This window comes from Branchiostoma floridae, chromosome 8 (genome assembly GCF_000003815.2).
Source record: "Branchiostoma floridae strain S238N-H82 chromosome 8, Bfl_VNyyK, whole genome shotgun sequence".
In the NCBI taxonomy this organism is placed as follows: Eukaryota; Metazoa; Chordata; class Leptocardii; order Amphioxiformes; family Branchiostomatidae; genus Branchiostoma; species Branchiostoma floridae.
The window spans coordinates 20,386,490-20,412,420 of NC_049986.1; the positions used below are offsets into that span (position 1 = coordinate 20,386,490).

At 40.0% G+C, this 25,931-nt stretch overlaps 1 protein-coding gene across 1 annotated transcript in view; it reads right to left on the reverse strand.

Annotated features, from left to right (window-relative positions):
• Nucleotides 1-14,126: 14,126 nt before the first annotated feature.
• The window catches only part of LOC118421884 (UPF0764 protein C16orf89 homolog), a 29,037-nt gene continuing 17,232 nt past the window's right edge, over nt 14,127-25,931 (reverse strand). Inside the window, exons 2-4 of the mRNA XM_035829390.1 lie at nt 20,439-20,769; nt 14,734-14,846; nt 14,127-14,143 (exon numbers count right to left, since the gene is read on the reverse strand). Of these exons, the coding sequence (XP_035685283.1) occupies nt 14,127-14,143; nt 14,734-14,846; nt 20,439-20,769 (461 nt within the window). The remainder of the gene's footprint in view (nt 14,144-14,733; nt 14,847-20,438; nt 20,770-25,931) is intronic.

The window sequence follows — 25,931 nt, forward strand, 5'->3', positions numbered from 1 at the left end:
GAAATTAATTTACAATCCGTCATTCCATGCCGAGAAAGTCTCCAAATTACCAGAACTAAAGTTTCTTAGAATTACTCTCCAAGGAGAGGTTGGTGGGAAAAAAATCGTGACCTTTTCCGTATTTGCCGTATTTTTTGGGTGAGGAGGCTGGTCGGCACATAAGGAAAGGTCACGATTTTCCCCAACAACCTCTGCTTGGATAGCACTTAGAATCACGTGTAGAACAAGTTGTGCTAGACCGTGCGATCTTTTGTTGCTATCCAGAGCGCTTTCATAGGTTTTCGTATACTTTAACTTATAGTATTCTCCAAGCAGAGGTTGCGTCTCGAAAATATTAATGGCCGGGAGGGGAGCGAGCCGGTCAAAAACCCAGCCACTATTTCCGCGACCCAACCTCTGCTTGGAGAATAAGTTTTAACCAAAGTCTTGATATCACAGATAGTGTGCTTCCGGTAGGTTTTCATACTCATACTTTGGTCAAAGAAAATGTCAGCGAGTCTCTACCCTTATAGGGTTCAATCTGTGTCTCTTACAAGTGCCCCTGATATGCCACCTTGTCTTTTCTAAACGTCAGGAACTCGTGTATAAAGGACACATCAGCTCCTGAAGTCAAACGGTTCAAGGCTTTTGTTATAAGTTACAAGTAACAGAACATCGTCTTGCAATTGAGTGGCGTATTTTATTTCCCATAAGACGTCCCCATATATTACTTGAACCTTTCCAGTGTGACACCGTGGTGGTACTTCTACTCGAAGTGTCACGGTTTCTGTTTATCATTTGAGGCTTACTATATTGGTACGTATGCAAGATATACTGCAATTTATACCAACGGAATGATGTATGACAAAATCAGACTTATAAAAACTTTAAACGCGGAACAGATTTAGAATTTGATTTCGCCCTAAAGCTCTGCATGCTTTACCAACATATGATGTGTTATAGCGTATGTTGAACTGACTGCGACATTCATGCACATAGGGGAGACATTATCTGTAACGTTTGGCAGGGAAGCCGTATCTTTATCTACACGTGTATTAATCCACTGAAATAACGAGTCTTCATCGTGACATAAGTTTGTAGGCTCGGGGCGGAGTTACATCACTGAGGCGTTCTACATATCCTGCTCCAGGCTTTAAAGCTATTTCAATAGGCCTCTGTCGTATTTGATGATAAATGTTGCAAGCTGATATTTTTTAATAAGTGGCCTTCTCTTAAACTTCTTGACGTTTGTAACAATGACGATTATATTTTAAACATTTTACGTCGATGTAGATTAGACATACGGGTAATAAGACACGCCAAAAGAAGTTACTCAAGCAACTGGATATGATTTTGAAAAGCCACATCCAGTTGCTTGAGTAACTATTTTTGGTTTAACACATTTTATTCAACTAGGCTTTGTAAAGTTTGAAAATAAGTCTGCGTAACTAAAGTTGCACAACAAATTGGACATATGATTTTGTGGTCGACATTCTTTTTTATCACAATATATTACAGCGCCATATGATTGTGTTTATCATGTAGACAGTCTGCAAAGCTAGTGCAGACTTTGACCACCCAAGCGTTGCTCAAATGAATAACAATAAAAAGCCTTAGAAAAAACCTAGATTGTATATACTTTGTATCTGTACCTAAAACAGCTTGACATCCAGTCCATTCCGTCTGTATTACTCTACAAGATGAGGCTCTGGGTGTTTCTGACGTGTTTTAGTCGTCTTTCTCGGCATTTCTACTCTGTACTGTTTTCTTTATGTCTTCCAGCAAAACTCTTCTGAGTTTGAAAAAAAAATCAGCACACAATAGAAAGCCCGATAAAAACGACAAAAGTCCAACATCTACTTGGCAAGTAGGTTTGTATAGCCAGTCTTGCAGTTTTCTGGTCGGGCGGAGGGTAATTTGCCGCCAGTGTGTCCGTGATTGGGAACCTGTGTTCTGCCAGCTGAACCTTGAACGGCATCGGAGCCAAAGTGTTTGGGCAAGAGTCTCCAACACCGGGCTAAAATGTTATACTGACTAAATGTTGCCAACACGATTTACACTCCCCGTGTTAGAGTAGTACTAGTGTCGTATCAGTAACACTTTCCATTAAAGTAGAGTTATATTTGAATGTTAATTAGAGGGTCTTAGTTACGTGCCAGACTCCAATAGAAAAGAAAAACGACCTCGTAAATACCATGTTGGCAACGGTACATAATCGGAGGCCACATTTCACTACATTTTCACAGTCTGCTAGCTCGGTGTTACCCAGCGTTGTCGATTTCCAATTTCCATGCGTTTTACTTCGCCCTTCTTTTATCCTCAACAGAAAAGTCAACATTCTTACCCTCTGTGGTCTGGCAAATCTATGACAATTTGCCTTTTACTACAATTGTCATGTACGACATCATAACGTTTTGCTCCATCGCTTCCATGTGTAGTCGTCACAAATCTCACCATCAGAAGGCCAATGATGAGCGGGCACTGGTGCAGCATGGTTCAGAGCAGACATGATACCTCAAACGACACAGGTATGATAGAGAGCGACCCGTGGCATCGTCATTTCACGGCGATTCAACCAGCAAGCAATGAAAGGCAGTATGACATGAAGCAGGAAGGGTCGAGTGATCAAAGCTAATGCTCTTGATTCACGACAAAAAGACATGATACACGGAAGAAAGGAAGGGAGAAAGTCACAGGGAAATAAATAGACTAATCAATGGTTGAATAGATGGCAGCTCTTTTGACATTTGGGTAATCTAAACGAAGGTCGGAGGTATTTTGCAAACCTGGAAATGCGCAGAAAAGTTATAAATGATCTATAATTTGGTATAAATTGACCAAAACACACCACATGACACAGGTATGACAGAGAGCGACCTCTGGCAGCGCCATTTCACGACGATACAACCAGTAAGTCATGTGAGACAGTATAGATCAGAATGGGTCGAATGATCAAAGTCAATTTTCTTGAAACAATTCAGAAGGGATAGCACATGAAAGAGAGGAAGGAAAGATGGAAGGAAGGAAGGAAGAAGGGAAGGAAGAAATTATGAAAGCACACTGAAAAACTAGATTATACTAATTAAAGGTCGGAGGCATCATACAGCAGGAGAAGACTTATAAATGATATGTTAAGTTTTAAAACACGATATGATACAAGTAAGACAGAGACCCTGTCATCGTCATTTCGTGGAAATATTAAGGGCAATAAGGGAGGGACGGAAGGAAGATAGGATAGAAGGAAGGAAGGAACAAAGGGAGTAAAAAAGAAAGGAAAACTAGGTCATACAAAGTGATGGTTGAATGGTTAACTGTCTTCATACAGACATATCGAACTTGTGCGAATGTCAATGGCAGACTTTGGACACAGCAGGAAATGCGAAGAAGGTTTATAAATAATATATAAAGGTGAAACACACACCACATGACACAAGTATGACAGGGCCAGACCTGTGGCAGTTTCATTTCACAGCGGATCAACCGTAAGTCCTGAGGCACAGTAATAATCAGGATGGGTCAACGTTAGAAACTGCTAAACGTAATGGCACATGTAAGAAAGGAAAGGGAGGCAGGAAATAATGAGAGACTTTTAAAGGTCATTTCACAGCGGATCAGCCGTAGACTTTTGGAATCAGGGTCGGCCAAATTTTCAGTCTGATACAAATATTGTTAAACCACGACAGAAATTAATGATACATTTAATAGATTAGTTCCTTACAACTGTTAGATATTGGCAACTCATATGGCTCAACTGTTTTGTATGTACTAGTTGCCAAACATGATGTCATTTATAATTGTCGTGCAATGAAGCTTTTTTTTTGTAAGAAAAGAAGGAAGGAAAATGGAAGTTAAGAAGGTAGGAATGACAGATGGAAGGATAAAAGGTAAATAAGATCATAATAGTCAATGGTTGGATCGTTGACTGTCTTGAAATATATTCAAGCAAAAAACTTTTAGGTGAAGGAAGTCTTTTCGCACACAAGGAAATGGAAAGACGACTTTATGTGGAGGGGGCAAAATACACCACATGTCAGACCTATGACAGAGACCGACCCTTTGCATCTTCATTTCATGGCGATTCAACCGCAAAACCCTTCGAGACAATGGGAATCAGCCTAGGGCAAAGTCTAAGCCAGACTCAATGACTACAGGAATCCACGAATCCACGAAAATACGAAATGGCAGATGCAAGAGAAAGGAAATAAGGAAGGAACACTGGAGTACTATAGATTATACAATTTTTTATATGAATGGATGTCTCATTCAAATATGCATATCGTTGTAAAGGCAAAAGACAGACTTTGTCATGACCGGAAATGCGAAAAAGGGTTATATGTTCTGTTAAGGGTCAAACTTGACGAAAATTCACTACATGTCAGACACATGAGAGGAGCTGACCCGTGGACGTTTCATTTCACAGCGGATCAGCCGGTAAGTCCCGATGAACCCCTGGTCTTACCGAGTCAGACACAATGTCGATTGAAATACGTCTCCTCAGGAAGGAATGAGGACAGGGATGCAGGAATCAAGAAAAAGACTTTCATATATTGAGGCAAAAGTTGGTCAGGCAAAGTTTTGTCATTTTTAAAGTTTTGTCATACTAAACCTAACCGGTTGCTGGACCTACTTTCGTATCAAGTAACGAAAACATGAATGAGTAAACAAAATTCTTATATTCAAGTCAAGAGGGACGTCAACGATTCTGTTTTTAATACATTGTAGGAATAAGAAATTACTTTGGATGGCATTCATGGTTCCTACATTCACATTAAACGCCAATAGTGATTACAGTTAGGAGTAAATGTTTAAACTTCAATACTTGTACATCAGAAGACACATTTGACCGATGGCAGGTTCATTCCACTGCGGGTTTTAGCATTGAGCCCTACGGGACAAGTTGGATGAGGAAAAGGCGAGCTCAGACTCAATATCTGCTGTCATCTGACCTCCAGATGTCACAAGTTTTCGATTTATTTGAAATGAATAAAGGAAAGAAGGAAAGAAAGGAGGAATAAGAAGGAGGAAGTAAGATATTAAGGTAAGAAGAGTAAGTAAGAGACTTGATTTGATTCAAGAGATAAATAGAAGAAAAGGAAGAAAAAGAGGAAGAAACAAAGAGGAATGGAAAGATGAATATGTTTTGAAACATTGTCGACACTGAAACAATATTTCATGTTTCTAGTACAGAAAACGGAACTCGTAGCACAGGTTCTAAATCGTGGTGTTTGAGTGAGATAAGGTCCGCAGCTACAATTTTGGTCAACTGTAATACCTCAAGATTGCATTAAAGAGTCCGTGTAATACCCAAGGATTACGTGCCATGACGTCACCACCATTTCCTTGGCACAGACGGACAACCCCTGGGTGTACGTATTCCTTAGAAGAACAGTCATAAAAGACGTCTTGTAACTTTCTTAAGAAACCGTACGCCTGTTCCTCGGAAGATGCTGTGTGGAGAGTTACACGCTTGTCTAAGGACGTTAATCTCTCCATTCTTCACTGCTCGTAGCGAGCACAAATTACTACGGAAACACGCAGACGAGCTCGCCTCAGAGATGGCCATGGGGACATGTATATGGCCCGGCTCTCTGTTTATGGTCTCCGTAAGGCCCTCTTTCTACTAGACGGCGATTGCACTGCGCTCTCTCTGCGACCTAAAATTTGACATGTCGCTCAACGAATTGTATAGAAAAGAAGCGGATTTTGTTGTTGTCTTCTCAGTCACACTTTTACATTTTGTATGATATACCCAGTATGAAAGCAATGATTACACATACTCGTATCCTATCTAGGTCGCAGTGAGAGCGTAGCGAGAGCGCCGTCTTAGTGCAAAGAGAGTGTATGAGATGTTATGGGAAGAAGATGCGAAACATGATAAGATAGGACGTGATTTAACGGTACTTGGCGAGGAGCGGGGACATGCGATAAACGTCCCAGCTCGTATTTAAACCGGCCGTTACAAATAAGGACTGTAAAACAAACGTCGGTTCTATCTCTTCAGGGGCTGTTATATGTTACCTCGGCGATTCCGGGTGACAGGTTTACTGTACTAAACACACGCTACGCACGGCAGATAACGTTGAGCTTTCTGTTGTCGTCTTTTAATCAACGTTTCTTTGTTCAGGTACATGGTATCTGTAATGCCACGTGAGAATTTTATATGTTACGTTGGTTATTCGGTTTACTTGTAAGTTTGCTATTTACTATACTTTTGTCATCTTACACACGTAAGAATACAAAAAGTGTCACTCTGACTTCCATAAACTGTTCTCGTTCCACGTGAGACTTTTATATTTTACGCTGATCATTCGGTCAGGTTAACTATGGTCTACTCACACGTAAGGAGACAAAAAGTGTCACTCCTTTGGCTTTTTATAAACTGTTCTCACTCGTTTGTCACAACTAGCTAGAATGCTCTCATGTAGATACATATCTCAATTATGCATTCGAGTGGGCATTTTATACTTACCAGTACATTGATTCAGCATGAAAGATTTACATACACTCCATGCAGGACTAATAAAGTTGTCACATTTTGGTTAGGCACTGACTGATTCAATTTAGAGACTAACAACCACGAATCCTTATAATGAAGACCATGCTAACTCACTGAACCACAAAAAGCTATTTGTAGATTAAACTAGATTTTTCCTCGTCTTTCATGTTGTTTTATGTCTGTATATAAAGCTAATACTTTAAGACCCAGGGAAATCCCCGACCTAGAAAAGTAGCCTACTTTACTAAACCCCTGAAGAATGTTCTATTTTCTCGCCTTTAGGATTACAAAGACATGTTCTATCAGGACTCGGTCTTGTTTTGAACTTCTATTTGTTGTTGAAAAATGAGAAACAAAGTAGAACGATATAAATTCTTTTCAGAGTACAACATATTCTTCGGGTCCGTATATCAGGCTAACACACAATAACATGGGGATATCTAAAGTATCCACGACTTGATATATTTATTCAGCTGTTATTGAATATAGTGTGCTCTGTTTCCTCTACGGAAAAGTAGAAAATCGAGTTTATCAACTTCAAAGTCAGAAAACCTTCGCATATTTACCATGTCTGAAGTCTGATAACTGTAATAAAAATTCACACCACCACTGTAATTTACTACCGCCTTTCATCTGCTCATAACAGAGCACAACATTCGTTCACAAGCTATATATAGAGAGAAAATACGAGCAGAAGAGAAGAAAGTCTTCGGGTTCTTATCTGTCATGTACTGTTAATCTATCTGCCTACGTCGGTCAGTTTATATGACTTAAAAAAGAGGCAATATCATACTGTCCGGAAGCAGCACATGCCGCTAGCTCGACTGTCTATACTATTACTATTCGCAAAATAGATTAGTTTCTGAGAATTTTAAGATATTAGCAACTCATGAAGTTAAACTGTTTTGTATGTACAAGTTGCCACACATGTATCCTTTACTGTTGTCGTGTAATAGAGTTCTATCTTTCTATCTGCACAAGCAACAGAAATACGAGCAAAAAAAGAAGAAAGTCCCCGGGTCCTTATCTGCGGTGCGTACGTACTGCCCCTACCGCGTCATAACCGTAAACATGTCCCCCATGGTCGTTACCAGGGTAACGGACGGCACGCCTGCGGCGGTTTCTGCGGAGAACAAGTTTTATGGTCAAGTTGCCGCCGTATTGCCGCGCTAAGTTAAACTTGAAAGGCAATATTTTCAGAAAAAAATGAATGATATTTACCATTACCTGGTTTCAAACTAATCTGTGCTCTGTCTTTTCTCACTATAGCACGTTCATTGCGCAACAACTGCACAAGGTACAAAGCATGGCATATACATGGTGATCAGCACCTCTAGTTCTGCCCTGTACTTGCTACATAATGTAATCAAAAACCTTGCCTGCCTCTACGTTTAGTAGCAGCAACCAGGTCCAGTTAAGTGACCTTTTCTGTTCGGTGGGGAACAGGAAGGAGAAGAAACTGAGCAAATTAGAAACGATTTGTTTCCCTTCTGTGAAAATAAATAAATATAAGTATATGCACACATAACGTTGTACGTGATCAACAATAGACTACTGATACATAAATGACATGCTCATGCTGTAATAGACATAGAATTAATAGTAACACGTTTCACAGCAAAGGCTATGGAAAGTATTTTCGTATTCAAGTTGTTTCCTATGATAACATATGGACTTCTTTGAAAAAGTTCGGCGAAGACATGCCGAAAGTAATATTCAACATTATTGTAAAATGTGCAAATGAATTGCAGTGCACTAATACCTTTACAAAACAAATAACAATTGCACTTGATTATCACAGAAATTCCAACCACCATTTTCTTAAATTTTCTTGGTTGAATCACAATATCACAAAGAACACATCAAAGTCCAATTTTGATTACATAAAGACGTCAAACGATTTTGATTGTCCCGTTCCGATTCCTCCCTGTCTCGCAGGGACCCTCTAAATTTGACATGGGACCTGACCAGGGAATTCCTGTCTAATAACGCTCACATCACAGTATTGCCTAGCGTGTGCAATAATCCAGATATAAAGTAATTATGGCGCTGAAGAAATCAATGAAAATGACTAACAGTCAACTCGGTATGATAATATTGACTTCTGTGCCGGAATGATGGTTGAATACTGCTGGCGTCCGTAAAAAAGCCAAAATGGGAGAGTTTGGGAATAAAACTTTCCTCATAAACTATGTGCAATCTAACACATGTTATAACTATTCCCATGTACTGTAAATAAAAGGACGTTTAATTTACATAGATAGTAATGTGGTAAAAGTGTACAAGCATCACAGACTCTCTTAGTTTGTGCGAGACTTTATTTATTCACGATCATGATAGAAGTCTTTCGAAAGCATATGCTCTATGTGGAACGTAAGGCAATTATAGAATATCCTGTGTGAATACAAAATGTCATCATGTCGCCATAGCCATAGCCTCCTAATGGGCCTGTCCTTGGTGCTGAATATGGCAACAATTAGCAAGCAATGAAAATCTATTTTAGCTTAATGCCTGCATTGATATATACGGTCAGATTTTACATTTATATTGCCGGTTGATATAGTTTGGCTTCATTACCTCCATGAAATGTCATGGAGGTTATATTTTACCCCGCGTTTGTGTGTGTATTTGTGTGTGTGTGTGTGTGTGTGTGTGTGTGTGTGTGTGTGTGTAAACAAGATAACTCAAGAACGGCTGGGTGGATTGGTTTCATACTTGGTGTGTTGGTAGTGTGTGACGAAAGCTGGAAATGATTAGATTTTGGGGCCCCTAGCAACTCCCCTTGGTACTGCAGCGCAACTTCCGGTTTTGCTATCTCGGTGTTCTGAACATGCTATGGTCACGATTTTTGAGTGTTGGATAGCTCTTGTGCTCAGGAAGAAATGACATAAGTTTGGGCCCCCTAGCGTCTAGTTTGGGGATAGCAGGGGCATTTTTGTCAAAAACTTCTGACGAGGATAACTCAAGAAGGGAACAACGGATTTTCATGATTTTTGGTATGTAGGTACCTTAGACAATGTTGTACAAGATAAGATACTAATTATGCAAATCAGGAATACATTTGCATAATTAATGAGAATATTCTATCATAGCAGTTTTTTCAATGTATCTCTTGTCACTGACGTGATATGGTCGTGACATTAAGGTTGGTAGATATCTTTTAGCGTCATAAAAAAGTGAGGCAAGTTTCAGTCCCCTAACATTCAATTGTGGAACTGCAGGGGCGATTTTGTCAAGACACTCCAAAGCGGATAACTGCAGAAAGGAACGACGGATTGGCTGCATTTTAGGCATGCAGGTAGCTTAGGCAAAGATGTTCATAATGATATGCATGTTATGCAAATGAGGACTTAATTTGCATAATTCATGAGGAAATTGTATAGTTCCATTGTTTTCAATAACTGGACCTCAATACACGTAACACATGTTAATTATGATAGGTGTAATATAAGCAGATACCAAATATGGTAATGAGGAACTTATTTGCATAATTTATGTAAAAATTCAAAACCGCTTTATGATCAATAATGGGAATTTTATAATTGTAACATGCGTACGTTAGTCAATGATGAACAAAACCATGCATAAATTATGTTAATGTGTTAGTCAATTGTATGAAATTTACGAAAGCTCTGAATTTTCATGGAGGTATGAGGTCGCCGAACTCTAGTTAAATTATAGTTTCATACCATTTTACTATCAACACAGGCGACACCGATATATTACTTATGGAATAGCGCTGTAAGGTTTACTTGTTTAAAAGCGCCGCCTGTCGACACAAAATAGCAGTGACAGTACATTTTATAACTATGTCTGCGAAACTTAATAAAAACAGCAAATATACTCGAAAAATTGTGCTGTCCAAAAGGACAAACTTTCAACTTGCACTTTCGCCAGTTTGTTGCGTATTGCCAAGATAGAAACGCCATCTTATCGTATTGACTTTCCATTGTGACCTCCAGACGCGTTGACCCCGCGAGGTCAGAGATCACTGACCCCGAGTTAGACCGAGACGTTGAAGCCATGACCTCAATATGTGTACTGGTCAGAACAATTGAGTGATCAAAGTTGTGCGGAGGAAACAAGCGGAACTGATGGCCTGAACCAAACAGGACCAGGGTACACGTGCACTTACCAAGGGATGTTTTTAAATGGAGACGTACACATACATACATTCATACATACATACACACGTAAATACTCAAGCAGAGCCTTTTCTAACACGTACACTTCCCCTGATAAAATCTAAAAAATATATTGATATTTCTCTCTCTCTCACACCCACACCCACACACTCCTCGCATACATACACACACTCCTCGCAAACACAAATACACACACACACATGCACACACACACACACACACACACACACACACACATACGCACTCTCTCTCTCTCTCTCTCACACACACACACACACACACACATTCACCCGAGCTTAAATTGCCTTGCCTTTACATCCTATTGGACTCATGCAAGGACAATACATCCATGGTCCAGTCTAACCTAAGTGTAAAAGTTTCAACTCTCATACTCTCACCAGATATGTCACACCCATCCAACCGGACAATCCCCCCAACCAGCCGTACTGTGCTGTAATATACGTAGTAAATTATGTATATATCTATTACACAAATCGATTCCACCCACAGCAGGTGATAGTGGAGTGACCCGGTGTAGATTTTCCTGAACTCTGGGCCACAGAGGTAATTTTCTGTGATATTGACTGTTGGCGAATTGTTTTTTTTAAAGCTTTTATTTATTGAAGAATATATCACAAAATATATATACCCTTCTGCCAAGGCCACATTAACATCTACACATAGTTAAGACCGAACTTTATACCAAATTTATATATATGTATATATATATATATATATATATATATATATATATATATATATATATATATATCTCAATTCATACACATATTTTTAGCTATGTCAAAATGTGGCTGAATTGTATTCTTTAAGCTTTTATGTATTGAAAAATATATGATTAACTACCATTTTGCAAAGGCCGCGTTAAAATCTACACATAGTAAAGACGCAACTACACACGGAATATATATCACAATTTATCCACAGATTCTTAAGCTATGCTGACTACTAATATCCGGAAACACACACAGACACACAGACAAACATACAGACAGATAGATACCAAACACAATACCTATATTTTTGATGAAGGTAATAATGAATGCAGAAAAGCTCTTGGTACACACATATGACATTTTAATTTTGTTTCAATTATGTAAAAAAAATAATAATAAATTGTTACATTCCCATTAAAGTTTGCATTATATACAGCAGAAAAATGACTTATTATTAGGCAGATAAACTACACAAATGACGCAACAAAAGGAAACAAAAACGTCATTCCTTGTGATATGTTATTACAGTGTACAAAATCTTCGGCAAATTTTCTTGCGTGTTGGTGTTATGAAGAAGGCACTATATAGTCTATAACACTACCGGAAGAGAAACCCCGATATATACAATGTATTTACAATATATATTACAGCTTGTCAATTAGTCTCTATTGTGCACATAACACAAAGCAAGTATGTGCGGTTTTCTCAGAGCTCCCAGGTTAGATTTTGTTTCAAATCTTGTAAATGTGTTGTTGTTAACGGTAGAATTGTTGATTCTTTCTGGACTGAATGTGCATGGATTTTCTTTGGATGATCGTGACCAACAACCTGCGTTCAGTCACGTGATTCACTCCTCCAGTTGCATGTCGGGTCCATCATGCAACGCGCGTACATCCCCATCATGGCGGCCCCGAGTCCGCTTTTGTGAGACAGGCAGTCATCTTCAAGTGAACAGTAAAAATGTGAACTATTAGTACTGAAGCTGCAGTTTTAAGTTTTGGAGATAGATGGCTTCTATTGAAAAGTTCTACAACAAAAGTTCAATTATGAATTAATAGGGCATTCCACTTTAGAAGAGAGTGTTATTTTCCTTAAGATATCATTTTAGTAATAGATACTTACTACTTTACATTTTATGATTAGGTACTCATTAGCCTCAAGCGCATGAAAAGTCTTCTACTAACTGCTCAAGAACCTATAATCAAGTTTAGCAATCTCAGCCATGGGTGGGTCTACTTGGGTTTTGTGAGCGTCAAATTATTTCTAAGAACATAGATGGAATAAGCTATTCTATAGAAGGTCGGCTGATGTATCCATTCATGAATTATCCATTGGAAAATCCTTCTGGATTGAAATGCTCCTTATCAGTATCATAACTTCATTGTGGTCTATTAGATGTTTTATAGAACTTACGTTGCAGTAGTTTTTCGCCCAGAAGCCTCCGTCTAGTCGGCGTATGCCTGATCCTGCAAGAAAAGTTGTCATCGAACAATTATTAATCGTCATCATAGAACTTTTGAAGTTTAAACCATTTCTGAATTTGCCCATGAAAGCACAAAACGACAATGTCTAGTGACAGCCTCACCCGAAGCATCCAGAAGGAAGTTGCCATGACAACACCGTCCTCAACCAATCATCGCGTAGGAAGTCCCTATATCCCAGCATTCCACATAAAACACCTAGATATAAGAAATACATCGGGTTTGGACAATATTATATTGATGGTATTTTTGGCTGGAGAATAAGGATTAATAATTTTCATTGGTGCTTACTAGGGCTGGGTACCGGTACAGAAAATTCAGGTCCAGGTCCGGTTCAGGTCCAAAGGATCAGGTCCAGGTCCGAACCTGAACCTGGACCTGATGCAGTATGACTCATACCAGTGGTCCATTTCACTACAAAGAAATCTTTTTGGTGGGGTATTAGACTCACACTGGCGTTTTAAAATCCTACAACGCTAACTGCACATGTACGTTACCATTGGCTGTAAAACTTGGTAGAAATTAACATAAACTCTACTCTAACGTTACTTCACTCTTGTTATTTTCTTTCACCTGCAAGCGCCAAAACGTGTGAATACCTGATTAAAATAATCTGTTAATTTTCTAATCGGTCCAACATCCGGTCTACCTAATTTTTTTCAGGTCCGATTTTCTGGACCGGTCCAATAAGAAAAACCGGTTTTGTACCGGTACACTGTACCGATACCCACCCCTAGTGCTTACTATTCATATGTTAAAATTTTCATTGCTTATCATATCTTTTCAGATCTTTGACTTGATACTTAGTCTAGTACCCTGCGTTTCGTTAGAGAAACTAATATATAGGCCTAGTAAGTCAAAGGAAATGTCACCAATTTGTCACATCTAAATATGATCCCATATCACCATTCGTTTATTACATGATTTGTTTATTAAATGGGTTAATTGGTTGTTTAATCGGTAGATAGACGGAGAAAGTGTACATACTTGTCTCCAGAAACATGTCCTGGTCTGCCTGTGCGGCTCCCCTGTGCATGAGCGCCTCCATGTGGTGGTGTGCGGAACTGCAGTGCCTGTGACGAAGTTCCTGTGTACCCTCCAGCATCCCTCTCCTCCTGGCGTACTTGTCTATGTTCTCCATACAGCCCACCTGGCAAGTAGTTCAGATTTAATTAATAGTAAATGTGGCAACCCAGAAGTCCGGAGATCTTCAGTTAAAAAACGACTATCAAACCTTGCAGTCTGAGCTTACGCAGGTATGTATCTACTATACGGAACTGGAGTGGCACGTCTAAGGCGACTTATCGCCTATGCGAATAAAAAAAATGAAATCAAACATTATTGGTGTAATATGCTTGTGGATGGCAATAGCTGATTCAAGTATTTCGTCATTGCATGGTTCCATTTATCACGAAAATGCATCTTGTGTACCTGATAAGAGACTAATAAAGATTAGTGGACTTTATAAATCGAAGGGAATGACTAATTTCTACGTCATATTTAGAAACCGGGGCCCGCCAGGCAGCTTTCAAGAACGAAAAGTATATCAAAGACACTAAACTGCTCAAGACGTAAAGAGAACAGGCCGCGGGCATCATTGTGTACATTTTTACGTATACATTTCTTTTTTTCCCACAAACACGTGAAAACAGCCCGCTCGGGCCCCGGTTTGGAAATGTGATTATCCTGAATTAAATGTAGACTAAGATGATCATAACAAGTAGTTATAGTGGAATTGCGTGGTGTAATTGTCAGCGATTTGGGCTAAGGCCCAAGAGGACTCGAGTTCGAAACCTGCCATGTCTCCGATCTTGTGCCCTTGGGAAAGGCACTGTACACGACTTCGTGTCACACCTTAAAATTACCAGTAAAAGTAAAAAGTAAAATAAAAGATGTACTGACGTGTTCTCCCAGGATGGTCCATAGGATCTGATGTGACAGCGTGTAGCCTGACGTGTGGGAGGCCGTGATGAACCGCCAACACCTCTCACTCACGGTGCATTTCCTGTCTCTGAAACACAGGAAATATGTTTAGACATCGCCAATGCACTTAGTGACAGTATATGTACACACCACTTCCCTGAAAGCACTAAAATAGTATTGCATACCACCAACACATTCACCTATGGTATATTCTCCCCTATGAAAACAAAACTGTCATTTGCATAGCGCTAACACCCCTCACTGACTATGTGTCATAAAACATATGGACATCGATGATATAAGATACCTCACACCGTCAATTTCAACCTCTTGATGATCTTACAGAGACTGTCGATTGGCAAAAGAATCACATTTGGATCCACACATTCCTTGATTGCTTACGACATACACCTGACTGAATGGTAGATTTGATTTGATTTGGCATCAATATAGTATGGAGTTTTTATGTACCAGCTGGTTGACATTACGTCTGGTTTCAGAAGTGGTAGTAACACTAAAAAGATTAATACATATATATGTATATAGAAATTTGGGTTTTATGTACTAAAAAGTATACTGCACGCGTTTTACATTGTGTTTTATAACTCCTAGTCTAAAGAAAGGTGATAAATGTAGTCCAATCGCTGGGGTTCATTTCAGACACTCCCTTGCGGTTGGACAAAAATAGACCAAATTTCCGGTCCACCACATCTGAGGGTGTAACTTCCATCTCCAGAAACAATTTGGGTGCCCCCCGGACGAGGACCTCGTTCGGGAAATATCGACGTCTACATTGTCCGTGATTGCCTTCTTACGTCTTACGACCGCTTTCTTATATTTCGCTGTAAATCTTATGAGAACCTTAATGGATTTTTCCGTCTCTTTCCAGCACCAGGCATCTTTACGTCTTACAAGACGTTTGATGAACATCTCATGACGTGGCACTATACCTTATATATCTATTTTAGAAAAACATTCAACTGCATGGGTGCCAAATTTGGGGCGTTAAGACAAATTTGCATAATTTTAGCTATGTCGCTGGACTATAGGAACAAATTCTTTATACGTTCTAGTTTCGCGTCAGTTCACCATCAAAGCTACATCTAAGAGTTTACACCGCTCTGAAATATAGCTGCACTGATATGGGTGAACAGATCTGGGGCAATCGGAATGTTTGATGTATTGCGTCTCTGGTTTCAATAAGTGTTTGTGCAGAGGATGCGCTTATTTTGTCATCAATATATTATAAATCTTTAAGTGAATCCATAGAAACTGACAATCTTGAAAAGTGAGGCATTTGATGTCCCAAACGCTCCATGCCAAAGGAAAAGCTGCTTCATACAAAACACATTGGGCAATGAAAGTTTCCTCGTACCTTTACGTCGTTTGCACAGGAATTCGTTGGTTAACTGCACAAAATTGAAGTTAAACACTAACACTACTTGTTGGCCATGTTATGTAAGCTATACAACTCTTCGGCGACCTCAATGAAAATTCAATTTCCGATTACTCTTCAAGAAATCTTCCTCAGTCGCAAAATTTAGATATTCATATATTGATGATCAGGAGTTTATTACGAAATGGCGAACATCTTCCTTTCCCTTGCTGAAATCACGGACATGCACATTATGTACCCTCTCAAAGAAAAAGAGTAAACCATCCACTCAATTTGCTCCCATCACCACCATCCAGACGCCCATTTAGAAGGTTTATTGTTTGTAATGATTTGGGATTCAGACATCATAATGGGGGCGTCTGGTACAACCAGGGAATGGGCGTACTCTGCATAATCGCCCAGTGACCAGATGTCCCGATGGGACAGTTTGGTGGAACTGTAGGGAGGCAAATGGTTTGGAAATCACTCCACATGCCGATACTTGCACAGTCACCACCATTTTCCGCTGTAAAGGCATCTTCCGTGTCTCGCTAGATCCGTTTTCTGTATACACTGCACCCTTGAGGCTGCCCACGTGGTTCTGTAACGTATTTACTATATATGCAACTGGTACTTTTTGTATCATAAAGTAATAATTCTACACGTATTTGATACTTGGTATTATGTTGTAAAACCAGGTTTTACATTGTGCCTTTCATTTGATATCTACTATATTCTCTATATATTATTGGCACATATATGGTGTATGGTATATTACAGCGAAACCAGATAATAGACACAATTATAGCCTGAAAGCAACAATGTGATATTATGTTAAGTCTCAACGTGGAGTTGTAGAGACACAATGGACACTTTAACATGCAGTCGTCACAATGAGAACTCCCACATAATCGACCAGACATCACTTCCAATGAAAGTAATGAAGTACCGACTACTGGTTAATTGTAGGGATAATTACTATCGAGTTCGGACGTACGTGGAAAAATGAGTTTCCAGCAGTTTGTCCTCGATTGCCGATCGGCTCTGGGAGTGATTTATGCTCGAGAAGTTCACTGCTCTGTAAAATCGATGTGGTTAGTATCTGACGTGACCAGGAACTTCAGGAGAGGGGCATGAGATATTGTGTACAGTTGATCTTACTATTGCTAAGAATACGTCAGGGTTATATTCGTGGATAAGATCTACAGTCAGAGGAGGGTACGTGACATATGGTGCTCAGTCGGTCATACCGTTATTTGGAGGAAGTCATGATTGCATTCATCGATAAGATCTACAGTCCTCCTATTTGATAGTCTGAAAGGACTGCAATGATTTTTCTTCTTCAATCTGATACCATGAATAATGTGCATCATTCATTTACAACTACGGTAGCCTGGCTTTTAGAGAAGACTGGTGCAATCATTCCAGTAGAAATGGCTTAACAAAGGGTCTTCTACCCATCCTAAGGCAGTTTGTAGTTTAATATTTGTCAATATACAGCGACTTGTTCATCGGAGAGGCAGGTGCACTGAACAACGCGCTAGTTCCAGATGCAATATAGACTATTTGTAAAGACAAAGAAGTTAAAAAAAAGCAGCTAGATCTTCTATTCACTTTTCTTAGTAACTTCCCAATTGTGTTTTTTACTACATGTATGTCTAACGTTCATGGCAGCGGCGTACAGTACATAGCTTAGGCATACGTCATCAGTACCACTCTTTTGTCGGTAATACTGGAAAGATGGATAATGAAGATGATGTCCGCCATCTCTGATTGCCTTGCTGACCGACGTTGCTTAACTACAGGAGCACTGTCGGTTATTACTTCCTGTCTGTGTAAGTACTGAGGACGGGTAATCATGACCAGGGTAAGATTGGCCGTGGCCTTGATGACCGCTCGGTCACAGAAGGTAAGCATGGACATCACTGGCGGATACCTCATTTTATGTATCATCACGCTTGGTCCAACTACATTAGCTAAACAGCTGAAGATAGCTAAACAAGCAAGAAAGGGCTTAGTTGACAGGGTGCAAGACACAAAAAAAGAAGAAAAAATCGTCTGTAAGAGTGTGCCAATGGGCATGTAGTAATGGTCAAGTGCTAAAAATTAATGTTTTACTTTCTTAATAGGGCAATCCATAATATTCTGATTGTCAAGGCAAAGGGTTAGTTTAGAAACTCATGAAGTGCAATACAGAAGGAAAGTTGTAATTATCATTTCCTTTGTCTTGCAATGTCAATTTGACAAGTCTACTGTATCTTCCTTCGCGTGTCTGCAGAAGAATAGAAACTACTTTGTAGTTCTAACAGACAGCCCTTCTTACTGACTCTATTTGTAAAGTGATTGATCTGTCAACAGAAGAAGACCTGACAGCGGGCTCGGTCCCCGGTTCCCCCAGTAATACAACCCTATAAACATGGGAGCAATAGTCGGGTGAGGGGTCAATTAGTGGGGTTGGCCCTGTACACAGCGGCAATCCATCATGGCGATCTTTGTCATGACGGACTGATCAACTGGGATGCTCGTACTAAACATGGAGGAGGATGTAATAAAATATCACAGGATGTCCATGGGGTCACTAGGGAGGATCCTTTGTGATGAGGTAGTCAAAGTCATTGACGAAATACATACGTGCACGTTTATAGTAGCCTTCACCTTAAGGTGGACTCTCACTGCACGTGTGGCACCGGTGCTGCACTGCGGGGTTCGTTCATTACGGTACTGTTTTGTTATTTTCGATTTTTGATAATTTGGATATTGCTTAATACGTAAAAGTAAGTCTTAAAAGACAAAAAAAAAACACAAAATGGAAAAAAAATTCGTTCTTTATCTCTGAAATTTGTTGCGTTATCTATGAACCCAGCAGTGCCACAATGGTGCACTAAGTGCAACGAGAGTCCTTCTTTAAGTACTGCTTTCGATTTGCAATCAAGAACACGCTTGTCTTTAGTAGTATCAGACTGAGTGTTCTTGACTACGATCTAGTGTGTTTGCAGGTGGTCTTTCTTCTAGATTTGGGCCTCATTTTCAAAGTTTCTCAGCATTTTTACAGCTCATAATTCGTATCCCAATTTCATAAAAGCTTTGAAATTCGCCATTCGTATGGATTTTAATGAACGTAGCCAGCAACATGTTATGATAATACCATAAAATAGATAATAATCGTAATACACAAGGGATATGTATTTCCTTTACTGTGCCCATCAAATGCAGGATTAATCTCGGTGACGAGCTAAAAATGATATCAACGTGCAATTTAATGATTCTCAGACTCGTAGTGGTGGAAATAGTTAAAACCACTGTTGTCAGGAGTCAGTGGTTCAGCCAGTTGTTCTAGTTATCTGTATTTGTATTTAATTGTTCTGCCAGTTCATTCAAGTGACAATGAAGAAGATTGATGGATGTCACTCGAAACGTCCGGAAGTAAATTTCCTTTTTTATCCGGTTGTAGAGATTGAATTGTACCTGAACATTGTTTACCTGGATGTCTAACCCTCATAAACATATTACTGTTGTCGTGCGTTTCTATGTCATTTGTAACGCACTTGCTGTACAATTTTCAATGAAAAAACGAAAAATACATAAAGTGAAAGTCACGTTATACCATGGATAGACCGTCAGCTCCCTCAATCAATTTCTTTTAGAGTTGATTATGGCTGTAATGTATTGCCAAAGACTGGTGTAATTAACCTTTGTTGTCCCTGAAAGCTTCAGAAATAAAACATGTCATTAACCTTCAACGAGAGGCTCTATCCGCGGTCATCTGTGATTACGTCTCACATTGATTGTAGCTGGTTCATTGATTAGTCACGTGGACTTGGCAAAGGGGTCTCCCATCAGGCATAGAGACGGTATCAGACCAAAGTTTACCTTTCGCGTCGGGACTAGAAGTGACAAGCTAATGTGGTATCGTCTACCACATGGTACTGGCTGAAAAAAAATACCTTTTAAAACCAGAATTGGCCCTGCCAGGTTGTTTACATAGTGTATCATCTCGAAAAAGACATTTACCTCAGAACACTACGTTTTCAAACGTACATGAACGGCACTTCTCTCTCTATCGCCCTCTCTTTATTTCTCTCTCTTTATATGGAGAGACCGAGGCAGATATGAAGAGTAGGTGGGTATATAGTGGACAAATATAGTAGATAGATACATATAGATGTGTCTTTTAATCATTACTTCAAGGCGACGGAGTCCGATGCATACTCCCAGGCACATTTGACCCACTTCCAAGCCCTGCTTACGTAGTGGATTACACCCTGTGTAGCATTAGCAAGGTTAAGCATACTTTATATTGATTACCTGTGTTTCTCAGAATTAAGTCCACCCGTGACCTCAGCCAGACAATGGTCGCTCAGATTCCCAGGGAACCATGTTTCCGTCATGGTCTCCTCTCGCTGTTCCTCACCGTCTGTCCTCAGGTATTTCCAAGGAGTCCTCAGAAGGAACGGCTCCTTCACGACCGCTTCGAACTTCCGGAAGTACTCCATATCACGTGACCTGAGCATGTGCAGTGCATGATGGGATATGCGCGTTATCCTGACCTTGATGCGCCCAAGCCTGTGGATGACGTGTCGGACTGTGTGGTGCACCGAGCCGTCCTCAACCGCTTCCAGCATCAGCCCGAGCTGCCCTGGAAAAGGCACAAACTCGTTAACTGCTGTAAAATTGTAAACAAAAAAATCAACATTACAAGGATATCATAGATTCATCAAACAAAAAGTGTTCAATCAGTCCGCTGATACTTTTCAAGTTGTTAAGAACCAAAGCTTATGTCACGTGAAAGAGAATGTGAAGTGCCCTGCGACGGGGGCCGATACCAACTCTCTGGGCACCTTTGACTCGTTGCTGACGTACACTTTCAGGTCATGTGACATAGGCATTTTGGCTTGAAACGATTCTAATTTGAAAAGGGCCAGGGAACTTATAAAAACTTGTTGGTATGTGTTTTACTGTGGGGTGCATCACTCACGTGATCTTCCTGTCGCAACTATCAATCCATCAAACAAATGTGCTCGAAGCAGTGGCAAAATACCACGTTGGTGACTATATACATCGTGTACATACAACATTTGATGTAAATAAAGAACCCTGATCTATCATGTTCATTCCATTCTTAGGTGACTGTCCCCCCTCTCTAGGCCTAGCAGTTTACAAAATATTAACTCTGATCTTTCATCATTATATTTCATCGTTAGTTGCCTGGCCTCCCTCTCTAAGGCCTGGCAGTTTATAACATAATAACTGGAGACATCAAAGTAATCTACGGGCCGAGAAAAGCCCCTCTTTAAAATCGATTCTAATCAGCGAACCGTTCACGACGTCTCACAGTAATCATGTTAAGTCACTTGCGAACTGCAGTCAGAAGGAATGATGGAGTAAAAACAAACCCATCTGTTTCATTTCCTGTGGCCTTGAACTCATCGACTGAGGTCTAATCAGTGAATGGACTGGCGTCAGCAGTCCTTAAGTCATGGTCTTAGTCTGATTGAATTTTTGAGGTTTTAATTAGATTTCTTGTCATATTACGTTATAATAACGTCAAATTTTTAAAAATCTTTAGCTATTATGTCTACATCATTTTCTGAAGATGTGGGTGTCATATGACATATGATGATCCGTTGAAGAGTAACAGAAGTTAGAAGAGGTGGGCCTTTACTCCCCCATCCAAGTTTGACAAATACAAACAGTCTGAATAGGCTTAAATTATAAAATGCAGTGTTGTCTGCTCCTCAGTATAGTAAAGTCATATATGGTCACAAGAAAACGTTCTTTATTCATTCACGCTTGCTATTCAATTAATATAATATCATAATAAGTTAAATAACACTTTAGTAAAACTTTGAGTCTAGCTTTTGGCAGCCGTATAATATCCAAAAGCATCCGGCTCAATCTTGAAGAAACCTGGAGTATCTTCACTACAAATACAAGCCTTACCAAGCCTGAAACTACACATATGTAATTAAAGCAACCAATAGTGTCAATTTAATTGTAAAGTTATGAAAACGCAACTAGCAGCATGCAATTATTTGCAGCCATCTTTTCAGCGATCTTTAACTCAAAACCATGGTAAAGTGGAGCTCAACGACTTCAGTTACGGCAGACAATCTTTCATTACAAATCCTCAAATAGCACTTGACATTGCCTGGCGGGACAACCAAGATAATAAGACAAGACATCGTTGCCATCTCATCAAACCTTCATGCTATACCTTGGGGATGTACGCCAATTGAGCGGTTCTAAGAAAATAGTTCGAAAGCACAACTGCACTATAAAGTATAATTGTGTCGTGTTTATAGTTTTAAAAAGTTGCTCATACATGTACATCTGTAACAGATGCGTTGGGGTGGCGCCCATCTCCATTTCTGTAACCCTTAGGCCACACATTTGTGTAAGCCACTACAGCAGGAGGGTAGTGGTGTGTGTTTAGCTCCCATAGTCTTTCTCATTGACATTGGTGCTTAGTGCAGGAAAGCAGCATTCATTCATTCATTCATTAATTGTACCGATTTTAAAGTCTTTGGTATAACTCGGCCGGGGATCGACCTACCGAATGCAACGCAAACGCTCTACCTACTACGCCACATTCTCCTACGCAGGGACATCCAAGTACATCCAGACAGGCGGTTTTGCTGTTGTATGTCCCTGCGTAGGAGGATGCTAAACCATTGCACCGATGTTTATAGCGGTCCATCGATTTCAGGAGATCACCTCTCCCTCCTGGCCAGTAAGACTTGATGGATGATGTACCTTCTGTTAGGCCATGAACGAGCCCTAACCCCATCAAACCCCGGGAGCAATACCCTTACCGAGCCAGGCAATGGACTTGCAGCGGAGCCATTGATCTGTATAGCACTGATACTATCGCTTAATGCATTTCCCGTCTCGTATTTCTACTCAACATTCGCCATATGGTTGCTAAACCTTGAAGCACTTAGTTTTGCTTCGAACTTCCTATCGGACTATCCAACATTTTTCTTCAACTCAATAACATATCAATTCATAGTTCTGTTTATAAATTTGCTGATCGAAGAATCTTGTGTAGTGTCACTGACAAAAGATAGAAGATACTGAAACGTATGACCATATCGAAAATCAGCCAGGTAATAATTATGTTTGGCGTGTATTATTACCTGCATGTATAACCTTCTTGGAGGTGCTAGACACACTGCCAAAGTGTACAAATCAAAGATTACTAAGACATTACTCTTATTTCTGGACTACGTTAAGTGCCTGGCAGCTTATACAAGCGAGAAGGTTTCAATGTAGTTGAATAATCTCTCTTGAATATATAGAAAAGAAACGTTGCCTTCTAATTGTGTTTGCCACAGAACAGCTCGTACAAGTACAGTTGGTATTGACCGAACCGCGTATTTGTACTTACGGACTGTTGACTTTTAATCACAAATTGTCGACAGATCCGCATTATTCTACAGCTCTCCAAAGGTCCGTTGATTAACACGGAAGCTGGTCAGAAATGAAAAGGCCGATACAAGTACAAGCGCCGACTAGATTAGATTGTTGGCTCTTGATTGCAGTGGTTCTCAAGGTGAGTACCAATGTCGCCGGAAACTTGGAACCGGCTCAAGATCTTATCGTGATCTTGTAGAACTGCTGAGTACTCAGGCTTTCAGACAGATCGAATTGGGCTGCGCAGTTGTCTTCTTTACGGCATGTTTCCGTAACGGTCGTGACCTGAGACGGTACGACCTTGTATGACCTGACATTATGGACTAACTGACATGATAAACTCTTTGGAGAAATTGGAACTTTAAGCAGGTCCAAGAGGTCATAGTATCGGTCACATTTGCCATGGAGCTATAAAGAGAGCTGAAAATGGGTCCATTCTCTAGATAAACTAGAAGTATCATTATAAAGAAAACATACAGCCGGTTGGAGGAAAGTAAATTCGTTGTGTCAACTTCATTAGCTTTACAGCATGTTGCTGTAACAGCTCTGACCTCAGATCACCTCTCACAGTTGGACATCCTGGGTGAACCGACCAAGATGTTTTTGACTAGTTAGAACTGCTGGTCATATCTACCAAATGAGCTGTCACGATAAAACTGAATATTGGTCCATAATATGGAAGCAAAGCTGCTATCCTAAAAAAAAATTTGATATACACCAATGTTACATAGACATCATCAACTGTATCGCAGTGAGTATTATGTCTCCTACTACTTGTCCAACGGCCGTGAAACAAAATTACCTATCACAGCTGGACATCGTGGGCGTACTGTACATGATGTTTTGATTGACTAGAACTTTGAGCAGATCCAAGAGGTCATGGTAGAGACCTCGTATTTCTCAGGGTATCAGGATAAAGAGGAATATTGGTCTATTCTCTAAGGAATAGAGGTCTGACATGGTAAAATAAGATTACTATAATTGCAGCATTCATCAAATCAAAAGGGGCTCATCTGGAAAGTTTGAAAGAACATTTGCAGATAGATGTGCAAAGGTTAGGTGTGACAGGTCGTTTGTTGTAATATAACCAGCTGCTGCGGAGCTGGTGTGTTACACGAAGGGCGGTAATACCGGCTATATAGACACAGATGCAGATTAGATCATTTTTTTCGATCTCTTGGACTTGGTGAAGAAAACATGAAGTAACGAATCACATCTCCAGCAATACACAAATATTTGATTCGTACAGCGTAAGTTGTACTGTGAATGACAAAGTTTATGTCGATACACAGAGAGTAGAAATTCGGCATATTTTACTGCTCCCATAGTGACAGCAGTATGTACATGACGGCTAACTCCATATACAAATCTACAAATCAATAGCCAAGTGCTCTTGGCCCAACCTCCATAACAATCCATCATACACGGCTATTGAGGAATAACTTCAGAGGATGGCTGCGGCTGCCTACAGGGATGTGATAGCTCAATATGTTCCACTATGCCCGACTCCTGACGGTCAAGGCTTCTGAAGAACCAGAAGGGGATTACTGTTGCTGATGTTAGGGCTCAGACTCAAGGATGAAACTTCCGTACTATGACTTGATTATTTCTACATCTGCATTGTCGGTAGCGTTTCGGTTGAAATTGAATTCAACATAGTGTGTTATTTGTCTCAGTTGATGGACACTATTCTGTGTATGACAGACACTTCAAACTTGACCGAACCTCCCTATGTCTTGAACCATTCAATAGTACAAAACTTTGCTCATAAATTCTGAACTTCTCAATTCAAATTCTGAATTCTAATTCAATGTACTCTGATACGTAATTGTCAGTTTGGCTTTATTTTCAGAAGTGAATCTACTGGTGGATCTAGCAGCTGAATGAGTACTTTTACCACTGACTGTGAATGTTGATTAATACAAAAATGACTTTATTGTTAAGAATCGACACAAACATTTCTGACAAACGTCAGCTCCAAATATGAAAGAAACCTAAGAAAATCCTTTAAAATCAAAACATCTGTTTATGGATGATGTGAACTGAACTGTCACAATGTCCGTTCCGTACAACAGTCGCGTGGGACTGTGTCCGTCTGAAACATCGATACAAAAAGATTTACCGCCGCGCTCTGGCGGCCTGGCATCCGGCAGGAATGGTACAAGGTAATTCTGGGGGATTACTGGCTATGGACTGGGGTGCCGGGGGAGTTGTAGGATAAATCTCACAGGCAGTGCAGGAGATTTGATTCCACTCAATCAATACTACCCATGAGAATCATGATGTTCTCCTGAAGTATACGTCTTTACTCTATTCGGCATCAAAATGTTATGTGTATATTTTTCTATTAGGTTTTGGACAGACAAGGACAATGTGACACTGCAC